This window comes from Sarcophilus harrisii, chromosome 6, assembly GCF_902635505.1.
Source record: "Sarcophilus harrisii chromosome 6, mSarHar1.11, whole genome shotgun sequence".
Lineage (NCBI taxonomy): Eukaryota > Metazoa > Chordata > Mammalia > Dasyuromorphia > Dasyuridae > Sarcophilus > Sarcophilus harrisii.
This window is the reverse complement of record NC_045431.1, coordinates 20,124,116-20,143,898: the sequence shown is the minus strand read 5'-3', so window position 1 is coordinate 20,143,898 and position 19,783 is coordinate 20,124,116. Positions and strand designations below refer to the sequence as shown.

Sequence of the window (19,783 nt, the reverse complement as noted above, 5' to 3'; positions counted from 1 at the left end):
CTGGACTTTGTTTGCCCCAACTATAAAGTGAAGAGGTTTACAACTACTAGATAATCTTCCCTCTTTTTTCAACTTCCAATGCCTTGAGTTCTTCTCTATGAAAAAGAAACTAGGAAGGGTGAAGAAGGAAAATGTTCATTGAATTGAAGTTGATCAAGTATTGATTGAGTTCTTGTTTGGTACATTTTGAGATGTCACTTACTACTCTTGATTAAAGTGCATTAATGACTATAGAAGTAAAGTGAATACCCCTTTAGCACTGTGCTAAGTCCTTTACAAATATAATCTTTCATTATCACAATAATCTTTCAAAATAAGTGCTGTATTTTACAGTTAAGGAAACTGAGGCAAAAAGAATTGAGGTTACTTGCCCCAGATCACACAGCTAAGAAGTGTCTGAGGTTGGATTTGAACTCCTGACTAAACTCAGAGCTGAAATCTGAGTTACACTCAGCACCACTAAACTTCCCTAGAATATATATGAAAGGAACCATATGCATTTCAAATATAGAATAGTTGTGAGTTTTAAAAAGAGTATACAGTTTAAATCTGACTTTCATTTCAGTGAGTTATAATAAACGGTTCCAGCTTCAGAGCAGACTTGGCTTTATCTCTGCCTTTTGACACAGGCAAGCTGCCTGTATGATCCTGAGCAAGCAGTTTAACCTTTCAAAGTCAAAGCAACTCCTAAAACTCTCACTGTGGCAAGATTTGCCTGGGGAGAAGGAGTTTCCTGATGAAATCACCAGTCCAGTTAAAAAGGAACAAACAAACCATCTAAACCTTGCCTCCAAACTACTGCTTATTTTAAGGAAATATGAGTCAGCCCGGTTAGATCAGGTGGAAATATGCAAAATAAGGAATGAGAGTCAAAGAAGGGAGCCTAAGGGCCCATTAGGCAACTAGAATAAGCAATTGAGAGAGAATGAAAAGGCAAGAGGTCATCAAAGCAGGGGTAAACTAGAAGCATCATTCTTATTTTTTTTTACTATTCTGAGTGACACAGATCACTTTTTTTTAGTGCAAAATTGCTGCCTTCAAGTCCCAATAAAAACTTTCCCTTTTATTGGATGGCTTCTCCAAACCCATTTAAATCCGGTGCCTTCCCTCAGTTAATTATTTCCTTTTTATTCTGTAAATAAATTGTTTTGTATATAGTTGTATTCATGCTGTTTCCCCCAAGGGAAGGCAAGAATTATCTTTTGTTCCTTTTTGTATCCCTAACATTTAGCATAGTACCTTGCACACAGTTGGCACTTAATAAATGTTGATTGATTGATTGATATTTGGCTGCTTAGCACACTGTTGATTCCGATTAAACCAGGAAAAAACAACATTTTTTTTCAGATAAATAGCTTTTATTTTGACCTTCTGAAGATGAAATTTGCATAATTTTACTCTTAGTCCTATTAAATTTTCTTAGTGGATTTAGTTCAACATCCCATGAAGCAGGTGACAAATCCAAATCACTTGCATGTCATGGTATCACCTCCCTAATGTCATGGACCCTTTTGAGAAGGAAGGACAAACAACTAACCAACTTGTTAAGATCTTTTTGACTCTTTTTTTTAATGCAACATGTTAGTGATCCTTCCAATAATATGTCCTTTGCAAAAAATATGTATCATCTATACATTTACCTAAATCCTTGATAAAAATGTTAAATAGCCCAGAACCAAGCCCAGTATTCTGAGACAATTCATTATAGACCTTCTTCAAAATAGACATCAATCATGAATACTCTTTAGGGTAACTCATTCAAGCAATTCTAAAGCCACCTAATCCTAATAATATTATCTAGCCTGCATTTATCTTTTCTATAAAAATGAGGAAATTTGTCAAAGGTTTTGCTAAAATTGAGGTCAACTAAACTTATATAACAAATAACTTAGAACCATTCCTTTATTTATGAGTCTGGTAACCTGTCAAAAAAAGGAATCAATAGTTGTCTAAAAAGTTTAGATTCTTGAAGCGAGTCTGATTCTACATAACAACTGCCTCGTCTTTTTTGGTATTCATGACTCAAAACTTTAAGAAAAAGTTTAGAATTTTGCCAGGAATCTAAGTCAAAATCATTTCCCTACTCTCTTCCCTATTTTAGAAACTGGCCTGGCAGCTCTCCTATTTTCCAAAATCCATCAAAGGACACTGACAGAAGCCTAGCAAGTACATCAGCTCATTCTTTTGGCACACCTGAATATAATTTGTCTAGGACTTGAAATCATCATGACCAATTTATTGTTCTTATACTATCTCCCTATTTCCCTCTGGTTTCAGTTCTCTATTAATCCTTTTGGTTCTGTCTTTTCTAGTCCAAATGTCAATGTTCTTATGTTTATGAAATAAAACTTTACAAAGTAAAACAAGCATCTCTGCCTTCTCCCCCAGTATCATTATCAATGACCTATCAACCCCTAAACAATGATTCCACCTTCTTGGGATCCTCTTTGCTTCAATATAGCTTAAGAAAAGTCCATTATGTCGTCCTTAGCTCCATAGGAGCTCCTTCTGAGCTTTAAATTTGAACAAGATTATTATAGGGCTCTGAAGAGTTTTTATATTCACCCTCCAGTATTAACCCTTAATTACATCTTTTTTTTTTCCCTTGAAATTTGAAATTGTCTATGACTTTCCTGTTCCTCTACCTTGGTTTCTTTAGACAATCCTCCTCTTTGTGCCCAGCACCTCCTACCTTTCCTTTTCACTAGAAGTATGTTCCTGGTGACTTTAGGATTTCATTCTTGAGGGCTCTGTAGTCCTACTGGGTCATTCCCCATGTAGAATTTTAATTCACGGGATGCTTCTTATCCTTTCTTTGAACTCTTTAAACTGTTTTCTACCAATATCCAGGATGTACATCAACCTAAAATCTGATTCTCTCTCTTTATCCCAAAATAGATGGTGTGCTCACTTGCCCCCATGGTTTCCATAACTCTGGTGAACTCTTAATCCCAAGTCTTTTGGAATATTTTATTCAATGAAAACAATTTATTAAAATATGAATTCATTATATTTTAGGCCTAACTAGAAAAGGAAAAGAAAATGAGAAAATAAAACTATACTTAACTGCCTAGGGCAACTTGATCATTTGATCAGGAGTGGGAGTGTTATTGCTTATGAAGAGGAATACTACATACAGAGAAAATTCAAATAGAAGGAAATTAAAATGTTGACAATCTTATCTAAAGGTTAATAATAAAACATGGCACAATCACTAACTATTCATTTAAAAATTATCTCCGTCTAGTGACAATATTATGTAATAATACCTCCTTTAGTTTTAAGTTGGAAATTCTTTGAGATATCTCTTATATAAAAGTAATATAAGGTTGAGTGAATACTGGACAACTCACTATAGGGAATATTGACTTATAAAGACTAATGATGGGGCAGCTAGGTGGTGCAAGTGGATAGAGGGCCAGCACTGAAGTCAGGAGGATCTGAGTTCAAATGTGACTTCAGACACTTAATACTTCCTAGATCTGTGACCTTGGGGAAGGCACTTAACCCCAATTTCTTCAGAAAAAAAAAAAAGACTAATGAGAAGGTAAAGAAATCTCACAGCTTAAAGCAAGTAATTTGCAAATAAATACATTACATCCCTATCTTTGGAGAGCACTTAGGGAATATGTTTCTACCACCAAGGTGGTAGAGGAAGATCTAATGGATTCAAGAATAGTCTTGATAGAATAGAATCTTGACCAGTCTTTTCATTGATAGAGGGGATACTTATAAATGAAGAACTTTATCAACCAAAGAAGGTCAACAAAGACAATTTATAGTTTAGACTGGAGAATTGCCTACAAGTTGGAAGGATAAAGGCTTTGCCCCTAATAACAAAGCCTGTAAATGTCAGAGGCAAAAACTTGGAATTTCCTTTCTAGTCTTCCATACTGAAGCCAGCTCTGTATCCACTACATTAAGGTTCCTCTTATTCATGATTCAAGATAAATAAAGGGCATTATAGTTTTCACAATAATTCCACTAGACTCATAAGCCATTTTTTAGGTGAAGAAACATAATTGAAGAGGAAAAACAACCCAAGAAATGAAACTGTCATGGTAAAAAACAAAATCCAGGTCTTCTGGCCCTGATCAGGGGTCCATAAATGATGTTATAAGACCTGCCACTAGTAAATGATAAAGAGGAGGGTAGTTGAAAGCATTAAAGATCTTTTTTAAAGTCTGCAAACAAAAGGGAAAACTGACATGCTCTGAACATGTAGATGAAACAGCTAATAAATGGCAGAACAAAAAGATTTCTAGTTTAGAATTTTGAAGATATGACTGTGTGCAGTTCAACGCTTCCTGTTCACATTGAGTGTTTTCTGCACGGTTCCTCAGAAATTCAACAGTTATGCAACAAAAAATATAATAAATTGAGAGGGTCAATGATACACTTTGTCCTTACCTTTAGCTTTCCATAAAGGAATTATATATTATATATAATAAGGGCAACTATTTTATACATATATGAGAAACATGGGCTATTTTATTGTAGATTAAAGTGTGAATATAGTTGTAGAATTAATCATTTGCAGTATAGAACATTTGACATTTGGGAGTAATTTAAATACTGAGATTCTAGGAGAAACTTAGGTGTTATGAAATGATAACATGCTTAAAGAGAAAGAAACAGAAATGAAGAGTGAGAGAGAAAGAAAGAAAGAAACTAAAGGAGAGAGGAAGGAAGGGAGGAAGGAAAGACTCACTAAAACATTGAAATAAATGTGTGTGTGTATATATATATATATATATATATATATATATATATATATATAAAATCTGACTGGAGCTAACTTTGGAAGAACAGATTATATCTGGTTGCAAATAAACTGTAATGAGTTAAGAATTGAATATCACCAGGGATAATTAAGCAAACTAGCTTTTAACAATAGATGATACTTTCCAAATATAAATTTTAAAGTTAGCAATCTATGATCCATGCAATGTCCAGCCATGATTTTAAAGAAATGATGACAAAGTGTGCTACCAGTGTCTAAGAGAGACCTGATGGACTTGGTGCAGAATGAGGCTGTTTTTTTGCACAGGAACATTGTTTTGCTTGAGTATGCATATTTGTTAAAAAGCAAACAAAACAAACCCCAAACCATACTGGTATGTTTGTTTTTGTTGTTGTGTTTAATATTGGAGAGTTAGAGTTTGGGTTTCCTCTAACAGAAAATCCCTCCAAAATGCTACTATATTAATCATTAAGAGAAAGGAAGATAATCTTGTTTCCTTTTTTCTTTTTAGTTCCATCTTCCTCTAACCTTTCCCCACATTGGTAAATGGAAGGTATTAGAAATTAAGGATGACTTTTTATTGGAAACCAAGGATGACTTTTCAAGCTATAAGTTGGATCTGAAATATAGAAATATAACATAAGTAAAAGATGGAGTGTGCTGCTTTTCAAATTAACCTTGAAATTTTAATTTGGACATCAGAAAAAGTAGCACAACAATTTTCACTAGCATATAGGGATAATGGATCAAGAGCTCTAAGCAAAGCTGCAAAGTAGATAAAACTTGTCTTGGGTACCCTACCACTCCCCTTTCCATTTCCTGTCAACTGGTACTTCTAGACACCCAGTGATGTCTCAGGAACATTTTAGAGCTACAGGTCTATTGCCTTATCATAGTTATATGTGAATAAGGCTTAACCTGGAAGCATAATATGCATCTTTAAAAAAAAAAAAAAAAGAATGTTATCCCAAATCCAACTCCAGTTGATGAAATAGGGAGAAGTTTTTGAGACATGGATTCAATGAGTTTAGTAATCTTACCTGCTTTGAAAAAAAAATCATTAACCCACATGTAAGGAGCTCAGAGCTCAGTAAAAACAGTCATCTTAAATAGAAATATTTAAAACAATGGTATGTGAATCCTCATTGCCAATTGTTTTCAGAATGTATTTTTCTATTTCATTTTTTCAGATAATTTCAGGCTTCAAAAATCCATAAAACTCAAGTGTTTAGAGAGCTCCTGACCTAACACCTCAAGACATTTGTGGAGAGCCTCTGCTGTGGACTGAGGACTCTGTCTCTTCATTGCCAGATATTTACATCTTCAAAGAACTTTTCAAAAAGAAATCTGTCTTTACAATAGCCCAGGGGGTTAAAGGGGAGCAGAAGCTAGTTTTCTCTGCAGAGCATTGCAGTAACACATATAGAATCAGATAGAGTACAGCATCCCCAAGAGTCTGATTTCTTCTCATGCAAATGCTTTCCCAGGGACTGGCCAGGTCAGGGGGAAAAAATCATGCTTAGGGAACCATGCTAATTTTGACCCCTGAAGACAAAGACTATTGGGGGCTATTAAAGTAAACAGAGTCAACAAGTCCAAACATGAAAACTAACCAATCTAAAACAACTCTTTTTCTCTAAGTCCTGTGACTCAATTTCCTCAACTGTAAATTGACAGACAATAAAATATTTATTTCCTCCATGTTTCTGGAGGAACTTTGCAAATTGTCATGTATTATTTAAGTGTGAGGTGCCATCCTGAATTATTATCATACAAACTCTAGAGATGTAGGGCCCAAAGTCTGTTAAGGGTCTAGAGAAGGTTGGAGAAAGAGACAATTTTGGTTTTCTACTTTACCATCTGTTTTCTCACTCTTCCAGTAGTGAGAAGCATCTGAGGAAGTAATATTCTAGTAGTGAGAAGCTTCTGAGGAAATGTTAACCATTGGTAAAAATCCCCCAAAATCTTTTAGTTTGTAGAATAAGGCAAGTTTGTTCAAAAGTAACTCTTCTTCTCTCCATATAACCTCATTCACACTCTCCCCAACTCCCATACACACTATATACTATTGTTTAATTTGGATTCTAGAATTACAAAATTGAAAAGGATTTCCAAAGATTACCTAAAGCAAGATTTCAAAAAAATAAAAAATTAAACTGCTGTAGCGTGCTAGGAGTATTTCATGTAGGCAGATTCTCAAGGAGATTTTCATGGGGTATTTCCTAAAGACTTTTGGATTTGAGATATTTTTGTAAGATTACTTAAATTTTTGTTTCTGAATCCAATTACTTTGTTTTTGGCCATCTCCAAATTACACTGCCTTCACTATGCAGCAGGAATCTGTTCCAAGTACAAGGAATACCAGAAAATATATAACTTTACCATGTTATTATGAAAGTTTCTATTTTTTAAAAGGTTCTATGATTTAATTTTTTTTTGAAATCCCTTTTATGGACTGTTCCCCTAGAAGGATTTTACCAAACTATTCTGTTAAAAACAAAACAAACTATTTCAATGATTTAAGGACACCTGAACCTTAAAGGGTCTTTCTTTTTAGTCCAATACTCACATTTGACAGATGAGGACACAGAGGCCCATTGAGAATAGGTGACTTGCTTCCAATAATAGAGCTAATTATCATCAGGGTTTCACTTTATGACTGGTCTTCAAACTCTAAATTCAGTATTCCTATAATCTTACTCTATGAGTCAAGAAATATTCTTTTAAGCTTTATTCAGAATGCTAATGTCCTTCTATAGCAATACCTAAAGCTCCCAAAACTGGCATTCAATCTCATTTCTTGGTTTTCTGGTCCTCTGTGTTGTTGGAAGACAATACTTTATTAATCTTTAAAATATTTTCCCAACTCTTTTGTGGTCTTCTTCTACTGATTAATTCCTTTCCTCATAAATAATATCTCAAGATTATAGTCATTTTTATTCCTATTATGATATTTCATCTTTCTCAGAGTCCCCGATGATTCCTTCACATTCTTCACAAATAATTATAGTGCAGAACTAAACACTTCTTGTCCAGCTAATTAGGCCACCATGTTCATGAAACTCAGGTCATGGGTTTGATTTCTATGGGGCTTCACTTCTCTGGGATTACTTATTGCTCTTGCCAGTTATCTGTCAAAAGGGTACCATTTGTTGGTCACTAAGGAAACTGGGTGAAATTATTTGGGTTAGATCGATGAAAATCTATTCCATTATTAGTTAAATAACTCTGAGTGCATTTCTTACTGATGGTGGACCATTTCACATTGAGATCTAAAGTAAAACATATACATTCATCTTTTAATATAATCACATAATAACCTTATAGAGTTGTGGTGATAAAAATATCATGAAAAACAAAAGGTGCTACTGAAATAGCAACTTTATCATAGAGTAAAGATATGGAATTTTATATTCCCCATGATTGTTTGGATAAATGACAGCATCTTCCTTTTAAATAACAACCCTACATTGATGAAGCATGTTAAGCACCCTGCTGAAACACCGCACGCCCTAAGGTTATTTTTTCTGACATATTTGCACACATCAGATTATGTTCAGTTATTTATGAAACTAGTGAGTATGTTCTCTATCCAACACTAGCCACTAATAAACTCCAGGGCAGCAATTTCACTGAGGGTCAAATCCTCAAGAACAGCACTCACAGTTCTGCTAATGATATCAATAACTACTCTTCAATACTTTTCCAAAACTTCGCTATAGAAGTTGCAAATTGCACATTGCTCTGTTCCTTACTAATTGTACTATTCTAGGTAAATCTCTCATATACCCTGAGTATGGGTCATTCTCATCTATAAAATGAGGTGATGAACACTAAATGGTATCAAAGGACTTCCCAGCCCTGGGCACTTAGGCCCCTAACCTTGGATCTGTGTCTAATAGTATAACATTTTCTTCATTGTTTTGGGAACAGGATACAGTATTGTAGAATTGGTGGCCATATGTGTCCTGTTCATTTTCTCTCCATCACCAAGAGAATATGCATTTGTCCCAAAGTGAATAAATAAAACTTTCTTCCTTACTTTTTCTATGTTCTTCTCTTTTCCCACAACACACCATAAAAGTACCGGATTCTTCTGGAAGAGAAACAACCACATTTTGCCTAAGAATGTCACTTCATCTTCAGTGGCAATGGAGAGTTAGATAAAGAGAATAGGGCAATTCATACTTTGAAACAAAGGTGTTCCCACATCGTATATCATTTGCACCTGAACAAATTGTCCATGATTTGCATCCAACACAAATAAAAACAGTACTTCAGTAAAGTAGATTGGGAGATTGTGCTGAAGTCAGAGGAAGCCAGTGTACAAGTTTGTATTTTGTTGTTTCTCACTAGCTGGCTGCATTCATTGTTCTAATACTGGTTTCAATATTAATTTATTAATCTAAAATGCTAATATGGCCATAAGATCACATAATAAATATTTCAAAGATTTGGCTTCTTAACATCTATAGAAAACAAATATTTGAATAATAGTTTAAATATTATAACAGTCACTTATAAATACTGTTAAAATGGAAGCACTAAAAATCCTAGCTTTCATAACTTTCTGAAAATCCTCCCAACTGAAAAACACCAAGTTTCCCAATTAGCCATGTAGAAAACCTTTTTTATAAACTGCCACTTTGGTTTTTGGACAATATTTCAAAATTTAAGAAAGGAAATATGTTTTCTTAGTTGGTCAGAGAATAAACGATTCTTGGTTATGTGAGTAGATGTATACATTTTTCAAGGTTCAAATGTGGTTTAGGTAATTTTGATATATCTTTCTGCAAATATGTGTGGATGGATATGCGTTCACTTGCAGTGTGCATGCATAAGAGAAAGGGAGAGAACGTGGGAGTTTTTCTAGTTTGCTTTTATAGAACAGTTTATACATTTGTGTCCTTGTTTTCTCTTGATCTCGCTGTTTACAAAATGCCAAATAATAAATGGGATTTCTATTTTTATTTAATTGACTGTTTTTTTAAAAATGAATTGGTCAGCTAATCCTACATTGCAAATAATTCTTTGTATGGACCTGTTCCACAAAGGCAACAGAGGTTGTTTTGGTGTGATGTAGGCACAGTCATGTGATTGTTATCTGCATATATTTGTATTTATGTTATTTTACAAGTTTATTTGTTATCACAATTATAGTATTTCCCTCGATGATAATAACAAAAAATCTTGAAAATAAAACAAAACAATAAATGGAACAAGTAGTGATTGGCTGACACCCCACGGCCAAGTGCAGGCTCCACCAGGTTTCAGAGTAGCAAGGTCATCACAGTATGGTACAAATAGAGCATCATTTTAGAGTGGAATTCAGCCAAACACCGTAATGTATGGATGTGGATGAATCTGAAAAAAGGAAAATAAAATTTATGCAGGTAGAATATGTTGAAAACATGCTTTTCCTAATACTCTGGCTGAGATAGCATCAGGCTAAGAATTTTTTCATTTGCAAATTATGGGTTTATAAATAATAAATGTATGCAAAGAAAAGTTAACTGTTAGACAGATACTATTTGAAAGCTTTAACAAGTTTTCGTGTTTGTATATAGCCCTAGAGTTCAATACAAACATCACTAAATTCCTGAAAATAAACCTTTACTTTGCTTTTAATACATTAATTCACCAGAAGTGATAATTACGATTAGTTCTAGTGGTTTCAGCTTAATTCTTCTTGGAATGAGTCTTCTCCAACAACACTTGCTAAATAAAGCATCATGTAATGTAGTACAACAAAGAATCTTTAAAAAGCTTTAAAAAAAATAGCTTCCCACAAAAATATATGGGGAAGTTTAGCTTATTTAATAGATTGGAGTCAATAAAAAGGGAATCACTGTTTATCTATTTCAAGATCAGTTTTATCCAGCTTAAAGATAAACACAGTAAAATCAGAATTAACAAAAATATATACAATTACTAAACTGTGTTTCTTAAATTAACAAAATATTACTTCATCCTCAAGATTTCTAAATCCCAATGCAGGGAGCAAAGTCAATGCTTTTAGAGAGGGATTGAATTTGGAATAGAGATTTCACAATTTGTCAATTTAATAATTCATAGGCTACTAGGACCTATGTTTAGCATTAACTTCCTAGAATTAACTGAAACATATCCAAGTAGCTTCTAGTGTACTATGAAGCTCAATAAAATGTACATTGTATGGATTTTTAAAAATTTTTTGCTAGAAAAATCATATAGGTGAAACTTAACTTGCTGTTCACTAAGTTTACTTACCAGACTGATATAAAATTTAAAAAAAAAGTTTACATGAGTTGAGTTACCAAAATATATAAGTAACAAACATGTGCACATGCTCTATCACAGCTGAAGAGAGATCAAAGATTAACCAAACCACTCCAATTCAATGTCAAAGTCAAGACTGGTTAATTAATTTGAGATTGTATTTTTCCCCAACTAAAATAACTCCTGTTATTCTATGGGATTTAACAATTGACCAAAAGCCTCATTATTTAATTAACAAAATAATACCTAAAAAAGAAAAATTATATTTTCTTCTACTGATAAGAAGGTAGGTAATTCTCAGAATTTAAAGATTGTATTCTGTAAAATTAAACAGTACATTCTGCAGAGCTCTATATTAACAAATAACACAAACTTATAGAATGTTCTAAGAATTTATTTTCAACAGGTTGTATGTTGTGGTGGTAAGAATCCTGCAGTGAGAGTTAGTAGGTTCTGTCACTGAGTTATTTGACCTTGAGCATGACACAGTTGCTGTAGTTCTTAGCTGCCTCATCTATAAAGGGTGGGGATTGTACAAGATGACCTCCAACTTTTCTTCTAGTAATAAAATCCTCATGTTTCTAAATACAAAAATTAGACAGATGACTATTGTGTCCTTTGGATTTATTAATTGTGAAATGACAAGTCAGCATATTTGCAACATTTTATATATAAAAATTTTCATCTAAGAGTATTTGGCAGTTGTTCTTCCAGAGTGATTCATCTATTTTTGTACATATATGCATGCATATAAACATAGGTACATGCATGTAACTGATTTATCTCTTAATGAAAATTGTCCTATGATGTCCCATGATGATGAAGAAATGTGCTGTTTTCTAGCAGTTGCAGAGCTTAATAAAAATATAAATCCTACTTAATTTCCAAACTATCATCCAAACTCTTCTGCCTGCCATATAAATTAAACATGCATGAAAAGGTATCTTCAGATATTTTAGCCCAAATTGTATCAGCTCATTACAGATGAAATCCATATGTGACCTTTTTTATATCCTTAGATACTTATAGGTCATTTTATGAAATAGGATTTGATTGGCAATAGCCTCGATTTTATTGGGTATCTGTTTTTGGCACATTATCTCATATCGAATGTTGGGAAAAAAAAAAAAAACTCTAACACTATGAATTTCAATTATGTTTTTAATTGGGTTAATAGAATAACCAACAAGAAACATGCTGGAAATTCACGTTTTTCAAAAGTTAAACTGCAGAATTGGGGTGACCCCTATACTTAAACATGAATGCTGCAGTCAAACTCACATTATGTCATAGGGACAAATGAGCACAGTTAGTATCAGAGACTGTTTACATAAAGCCAGGTAGCATAGCAGCAAATGATCCATTTGCTTCCATGATTTCAGTTATCACTTAATATGTTTCGACTCTCTTTTGTATTTACTGTGCCACACAGAGTATATTGAGTATCCTCTGATTAAGTGACAAGCACATTATAAAGACATAATTCAATAGTCAATTATTCAAAGTAAAACTGACACTAAACTTGATCTAAGTTTTTTATTGTGGGTATTTCATCAGCAGTTTACCACTTGATTCTGAAAATCAGTATTTAGCCCAATGTAGCTTCCATATTCTTACTCAAATACTAGAGGACAAGGATCCCCATCTGCACACTGTATGATATAAGTCATTTCCCAAATGTCATGGGGGAAATGCAAACAGAATGAAAGGAAAACACATAGAAACAAATAAACGTCATGTAAATATTAATTAGACCTATGTATTTCTATTGAAACTTAAGCACAGTGACTCTCTTCTTAAGGGAAACCTTAAATAATAGATTGGTGTTATTGTTTTGCAGATTTAAAGATAGTTTATTTAAAGTTCTGGTCCAAAAGTAAAACATGATCACCACTGTCTAGGCCACAGTTCTGCAAAGCACACAGTGTGTGAAGTGGAAAGGTAAATGCTCATTTGAATAATGCACTAAAATCCTGCATTATTCTCTATTATCTGTGTAATTTAGATTAAGGGCAGGGACATTTACCTGAATTACCCAGATAATGGGATGTGAAGACCTGGACTAAATAGCCAGTTTTTCTAAGGAGTCAATTTCTGAAGTGACTCCCAGCCCCTCTCCACTCCACATATCAGTGTGAAACTAGATCCCAGTAAAAAAAAAAAAAAACCTGTAGAAGTTGTTTGACTTTCTCAGCATCTGTAAAAAAAGAAAAAGTACAATACTCTATAGCCCCACCACATAGCTAACCCACCTAACAATGTAACTACAAGTAAAAATTTAGTCACTATTTTTCAGGATTTCAAATGTTAATGCAAGTTTCTTTTGCAGATACCTGAAGACAAGAAAGTATCAAGAGAAAGTAAATTCTGTTAATGCAACTAATCGATACACAAAGTTATTTACTAAAGCCACAGAGAGTAAAGGTCACAGGTTAGATGAAATTCTAGAATATGGATTAGCCCACACCAAAATTAATTGAGACGTCTAAGTTTTAACCTACATTCTCAATGAATGACAGAAACAGAAGAAAGTTCTATGTTTTTCTTTCTATGATTTCAATCAAAGAAAGTCTATTTCAGTAATTCTGAAAAAAAAGCTTAGCACGATGGTCTTAGTTTAGAAGTATAAAATTCAACCCAGGAAACTCAAAAAAAAATATTTCTTGAGTATCTATTATATGAAAGGCACTATTTTAGATGCTTGAGGAGGCTACAAAGATAAAAATTATCTAGATGAAGTTCAAATCAGAATCAAGACCAAGAAAAAAAAAAAAAAGAGTGGGTACATTCTGAGAGATGTCTACACCAGATGCTATCTTGTAAATATCTCATCACTATCATTGATATCATAGATATGAGGTATCAGTTACTAATGAACATGATGAGGATTGATATCTCCTCCATTCATGATCCCTGAGGGCATCTATTGACCTGTTTTTAAAAAAGCTTTACATATCTTTTAAATCTTTTATGATATGCAAGTTTTCTTCAGATCCTTTTGACAACCTGCAAGATACTTTTCATTTGCATCATGGTTTTTCCTGTTGGGTATATGTGCCCAGTGAAGCTACTACCACCAGCTTTATTTTATTTATAAGTGTATCAATTTGCCTTTTAAACAGGATGCCAAAAGTCCTGATCTCAGCTGCTTTAAAATATGCAAGTGTATAGAAGCAAGCCTATCTGAAAAGCCAAATGCCTCTCAAGTGCATGAACAGTTTTCAGGAGATGTTTATAAATCTGGCATTTCCTATCCCCTCTCATAAGCATGAAATTACACAATTGTGAATAGAAATACAATTGCCATTTGGGAACAAAATTACCAGTACCCACAAAAGCTGCAGTGCAATAAGAATCAATCTGGGGTGGGGGGGGGGGGGGATTTCTCCTTTCCATGCTGCTTGTTCCCTTTTTCTGTTATTGCTATTTTCTAGAGAAATACTCACTGTCATTAATTCACATGCATGTATTTAATGTTGTCTTTAAACACTTCCAAGAGCACGATTCTATTTATTTTGACTGGAGTATTGCCTAGCTGCAATTCTGATGAAGTCATTAAAGCAGAATTATAAGTCAAGTCTGCTTTGCAAAATAACAAAATTAAAAAAAAAAAAACAAAAAACAGTTGAGACAAGATATTTAAACAGTTGAGAGAGATTATGACCACTTGCCACAAGCTTCCCATTCCATTAAACTTAAGACTGAAAGAACAAGCCAACAAATCTAAGTGTAAAAATGACACTAATTTAAAGACACTTACTTAAAAAAAAATCAAGGAGACTTATGGTTCCATTCAAAGCTATCTCCCTGGATTCTTTGACTGACTTATTGCAAAGCATAACGACTTTATTTTCTTCTCCAAAGAGACCCGGCAAAGTGCTACATATACAAAATATGTTCTAGTAAGACAGTGTTAATAATTTAGTGAGCAAAAGACAATCAATATCTCTCTTGTATAGTACCTTTAAGGAAGTCTATAACAATACATTAGCATGTTTATTTAGTCTGGAAACCTCCCTGATCAACATCTAACACACCGAGCACTTTGAAAAGAAAGACAGAATTTATAATTAAGCTTTCAATGTGCATCTTGAGATTAATTCTTATTAAGAGGTGGTTGGTCTATTATTAGCATAGGCTGCTACAGCACTGGAATACTAATTCTTCCAAAAGGTATAGCTACTGTATCTATGTAATAAGTGTTACTTCAAGATTATAATATTTTAAAGTACTGCACATTATTGAGGCAATACTGGCAAAGTTCAAGTACATATTTCTTGAAGTTCACATAAGTTTTGCACTCTTTCTACAATTCACCAATAAAAAAAGTGTCAAACACTCCTCTTGTATTTTCATTATAATGCACCCCAAAATGCTTGTCAACAGGACAACTATCACAAAAGTGTTTGGGGTTCAGTGGCAATAACAGATGGCTTATGCAATCCAACAATACTTTTAATCTTTCAATATTGAACATGGAGGAGGCAAATACTGGCTGCAGACTATAAAAGTTGAATTCTTGTAGGTACTAAAGCATTTTTAAGTCATTCTGTACCATATTTGCATACTAATAAATGGCAAAGAAAGCATTTTTGTCAAAGCAGTCAGAATTTCAGTGTCCTGGACTTGGCACTGCCTTTGCATGAATCAGCATCCACTTAGCCAGGAAATCTTGCAGAATGTGTCATTTAGTGAAAACTTTTAGAGTGTCCAGGGGCAGAGATCAGAAAGAAGAAATTTTAAAGTTTTTTCTAACAGGAGGTAGCTTTCTAGCCCAGACTAAGGCAAACAATCCCAGGTCAAAGGTTGCCATACCAACACACCGGAGGTAGGGGGGTGGGGTGGGAGCGAGTGGGAGGAGTTAGGTTTGATCAAGATGAATTAAAAAAAACAAACCCTGTCCTTTGTAAAACGAGGGGCAAAATACTGCTCCTTTTTTTTCACTATGCCTTTGAGGATCGTCAACTTCCTCTGTAACTTTCAAAACAATGGGATACACACTGAATTAATGTTCTAGTCGATGAACATGCTGTAATTAAGCCCGAGTTCCTTTTCTGAAGCAAAGTTTGTGTGTGTGTGTGTTTTTCTTTTTAAGTTCTAAATGAGCAAGCAGCCCAACAGGAAGGGCACAGTCTCCAAGTTAACATCCTGTAGTGTATGCAAAGATAAATGAACATGTATTTTAGCCATATCTTACCTGTTTGCTGTACTTGCTATTGGTCTGACAGCTGTACTCAGAACAGTGATCTGATCCGATTGAAATGTTGTCCCCTGCTCCCACAAAAGTGTTAGCTGGCGGCAGATCTTGGACGGCCTGGTGTTTTTTCCCCGCCGTGGGCGACTGAGGATGGAGCTGGACGGTAGGCAGCGGAGAACTGGATTTGTAATGCCTTGCCAGGTCGGGACTCCCCGGGCCTCCGTTGACCGACCGGTAGCGTCCCATGCTGGGGCTGTCGGAGAGCTTCTCGTTGACGCTGTCATACCTCTGTCCGTTTGGTTTAGAAGCCTCGACTGTCACAATGCTGCTGTAGAGAGGCTGCTTGGATTTCTTATTTTTCTTGTCCTTTTTGGGCTTTTTAGATTTGTCGTGCTGCTGGGGGGTAAAAAAGTCCTCGTGGTCCTTCTTGCCCGCCTCGTACCCATTCTTATTCTTGGACCGGCAGTACCTCGCCATCACTACGATCAAGATGATCAGGATCACCGTCATGATCCCGGCAACGACCCCGATCACGATGCTCAGCCTCTGCTTGCTGATCTCGTAGCTGGGGTCCCCGGCGATATCTTGAGTTAACGGGGTGTGCAGGCTTCGGGTGATCTGGGAGTCCACCACGGTGGCGTTGGAGACGCTCTCGTTGACAAAGACGTGCACCAGAGTCGTGGTGGATTGGGAAGGCTGCCCGCTGTCGTTGACCTGGACCACTAACCTGTGCAAGCCGTAATGCTTCTGGGCCAGCTTCCCCACTAGGGACACCACCCCGCTGGTGGCGTCGATCTCGAACAGCTTGAAGGGATTCCCTCCCACGATACTAAAGTTCAGGTCCGCGTTGACCCCGGTGTCGCTGTCGGTGGCCAGCACGGTGGCCACCACGGTCCTGACGTTACTCGAGGGCGGCAGTAAGGTGTAGGAGACGTTGCTGGGAAAGGTGACGGTGGGAGCGTTGTCGTTCTCGTCCATGACAAAAAGGGAGACGGTGGCTGTGGCCGACCTGGGAGGGTCCCCTCCGTCCACGGCCTTCACTTTGAAGGTGTAAGTGGTCTGATGCTCCCGGTCGAAGGCGGTGGTGGAGTAAATGGTGCCCGTGTCGTTTTCGATGGAAAAAATGTTACCGTCCTCCTCTATGTACAGGCTCATCTCGGCGTTTCGCCCTTTGTCGGCGTCCATGACGGTGACCATCCCCACCGGGCTGTTGGGCTGCAGGTTTTCTTTCACGTAAAAGGTGAACACGTCCTGCATGAACTTGGGGTCGTTGTCGTTCTTGTCGGCCACCTGCACTATCACGGTGGTGCTGCCCTGCAGGACCGGGACGCCTTTGTCTCGGGCCGTCACTTTGAACTCGTACCTGTCGGTCTGCTCCCGGTCCAGCACGGTGTTGACCAGGATGTCCCCGGAGTCGGGGTCGATGGCAAAGATGCCCAGCACCGAGGGCTCCAGGGAGTAGGCGATCTCCGCGTTCTTGCCGCTGTCCGCGTCCGTGGCCGCCACCGTGGCCACCCTCTCCCCGGGAACGTTGTTCTCGGGGAAATAGACCTCGACCACCGACTGGTCGAACACCGGGGGGTTGTCGTTGGTGTCGCCGACCTTGACCACCAGGGAGTTGTTGCTCGAGAGGCTGGGGCTGCCCGAGTCCACGGCCACGATGACCACGTTGTACTCGCGGGTGCTCTCGTAGTCCAGGGGGGCCGAAGTGTGCAGGAAGTACTTTTTCTTGTTCTGGTCCCCCTCCGTGTCGCTGGCCGGCTTCAGCTGGAAGGGCACGTCCCCCACCACGGTGCAGGTGACCACGCCGTTCTCGCCCTGGTCTCGGTCGGACACCTGCACCAGGGCGATGGGGGTGTCGACCAGCACGTCCTCGGCCACGTTGGCCACGCCGTCCTTGAGCGGGATGCGCCCGATTTTGCGGATCTCGATGGACGGCACGTTGTCGTTCTCGTCCTTGATGTTGAGCACCACCGTGGCCTTGTCGGTCTTGGGGGGCTGCCCCCGGTCCCGGGCCGTGACGCTGAAGCGGAGCTGGTTCACCTCCTCGCGGTCGATGCGGTGCAGCACGCTGAGCCAGCCGGTGGTCTCGTCCAGCCGCAGCAGCCGCCTCACGTTCTCCGTGGCCGCCCCGAACACGTACTCGATCTGCCCGTTCACCCCCACGTCCAGGTCGGCGGCGCGGAGCTGCAGGATCGGGGTGCCGGGCGTGCTGTTCTCCGCCAGGTCGGCCTCGTACACGCTCTTCTCGAAGCGGGGGCTGTTGTCGTTCACGTCGGTGATGAGCACCCGCAGGATGGCTTGGGAGGAGCGCGGCGGCTCGCCCCCGTCCCGCACCCTCAGGGTCAGCTCGTACGAGTCCCGCTGCTCCCTGTCCAGCGCCCCCTTGACGATCAGCTGCGGCTGCTTCTCGCCGTCCGGCGTGTCGGCCACCTGCAGCTCGAAGACGGTGCTGCGGCCCCCGGCGCCCGGCGCGCCGCCCCCGCCGCCGCCCTCGGCCGCCTCCGGCCGCCGCTTGGAGCTGCCCGGGCCCCCGCCGCCGCCGCCCCCGGGGTGGGGGGCGCTCTCGCTCGCCCCTCCGCGGCGGCCCTCGCCCCCGCCGCCGCCGCCGCCGCCGCCGCCCCCGGGCTCCTGGAGCAGCTCGTAGCGCTCGATGCCGTTGCGGCCGAAGTCTCGGTCCGTGGCGGTGGGGAGCAGGTAGAGGGTGCCCACGGGCCGGTTCTCCTCCACCGTGAGGGTGAGCACGGGCGACGGGAAGGTGGGGGTGTTGTCGTTGATGTCCAGCACGATGACCCGGCCCTCGAAGAGGTCCACCCAGCTCTGAGAGGGGCCGATCACGGACACCTCGAAGTCCAGGAAGCACTCGTTCTCGTCGAAGATCATCTGGCACTGGGGCAGCTTCTCGCGGTCGATGCGGCGCTCGCTGGTGCTCAGCTCCCCCGTCATGTTGTCGATCTTCAGGTACTCGGAGCCCGACTCCAGACTGAAAGTCACCTCTCCCGAGCCCGTCACGATGCCCAGGTCGGAGGCCACGTTCCCGATGCGGACGTCCGCCGGTCCTTCCTCCGCCAGCCGGTACCTCAGCAGCTGCTTGGCGGCGGCCAGGGTGACCGAGACCACCGGCAGGAGGAAACAGCACAGGCACCAGCAGCACCAGCCGCGCGCCAAGCCCATAGTCCGCATTCTCAGCATCTTCTCCTGCTGCTGCTGCTACTGCTCCTTATAACAAAACGCCCCTCTTTCGGCTCCCCCCCCACCCCCGGGCCCCACCGCCTACCCTCCCCCGAATTCTCGCTCCTCTCCGGGAAAGAAAAAAAGGCGAGAGGGAGGGGACGGGGGGAGGCAGAACAACGTGTAGCGTCTGGTGGCCGAGCAATTAGAAATCCTTTTGGCTTCTTCTTCCCAAAGTTAGCAGCGTTTCATAATTCGGGCAATGGACGATAATCACCCGGGGAGGGCTGGCGGATCCCCCCGCCCCTCGTTCCACTTGAAATACTTACAGTTCACGGGACAATGTGCTGGCTGGCTGCCTTCCTCTCCCCCCCCCCAAAAAAAAAACAAATTCACCCCACTAGGTTGGGATG

General features: G+C 39.2%; 1 protein-coding gene across 6 annotated transcripts in view; it reads right to left on the bottom strand.

The window, feature by feature from the left end:
- PCDH7 (protocadherin 7) overlaps nt 1-19,465 on the bottom strand; it is a 466,821-nt gene extending 447,356 nt beyond the window's left edge. For 5 of the 6 annotated variants that reach the window (XM_031943109.1, XM_031943110.1, XM_031943111.1 and 2 more), the window contains exon 1: nt 16,200-19,465. In XM_031943109.1, coding sequence (XP_031798969.1) covers nt 16,200-19,391 — 3,192 coding nt within the window. In that variant the 5' untranslated portion in view covers nt 19,392-19,465. Of the gene's footprint in view, nt 1-9,863; nt 10,109-16,199 lie in introns of those variants that run through there. The other variant, XM_031943114.1, reaches the window with a different exon arrangement.
- Nucleotides 19,466-19,783: the final 318 nt, after the last annotated feature.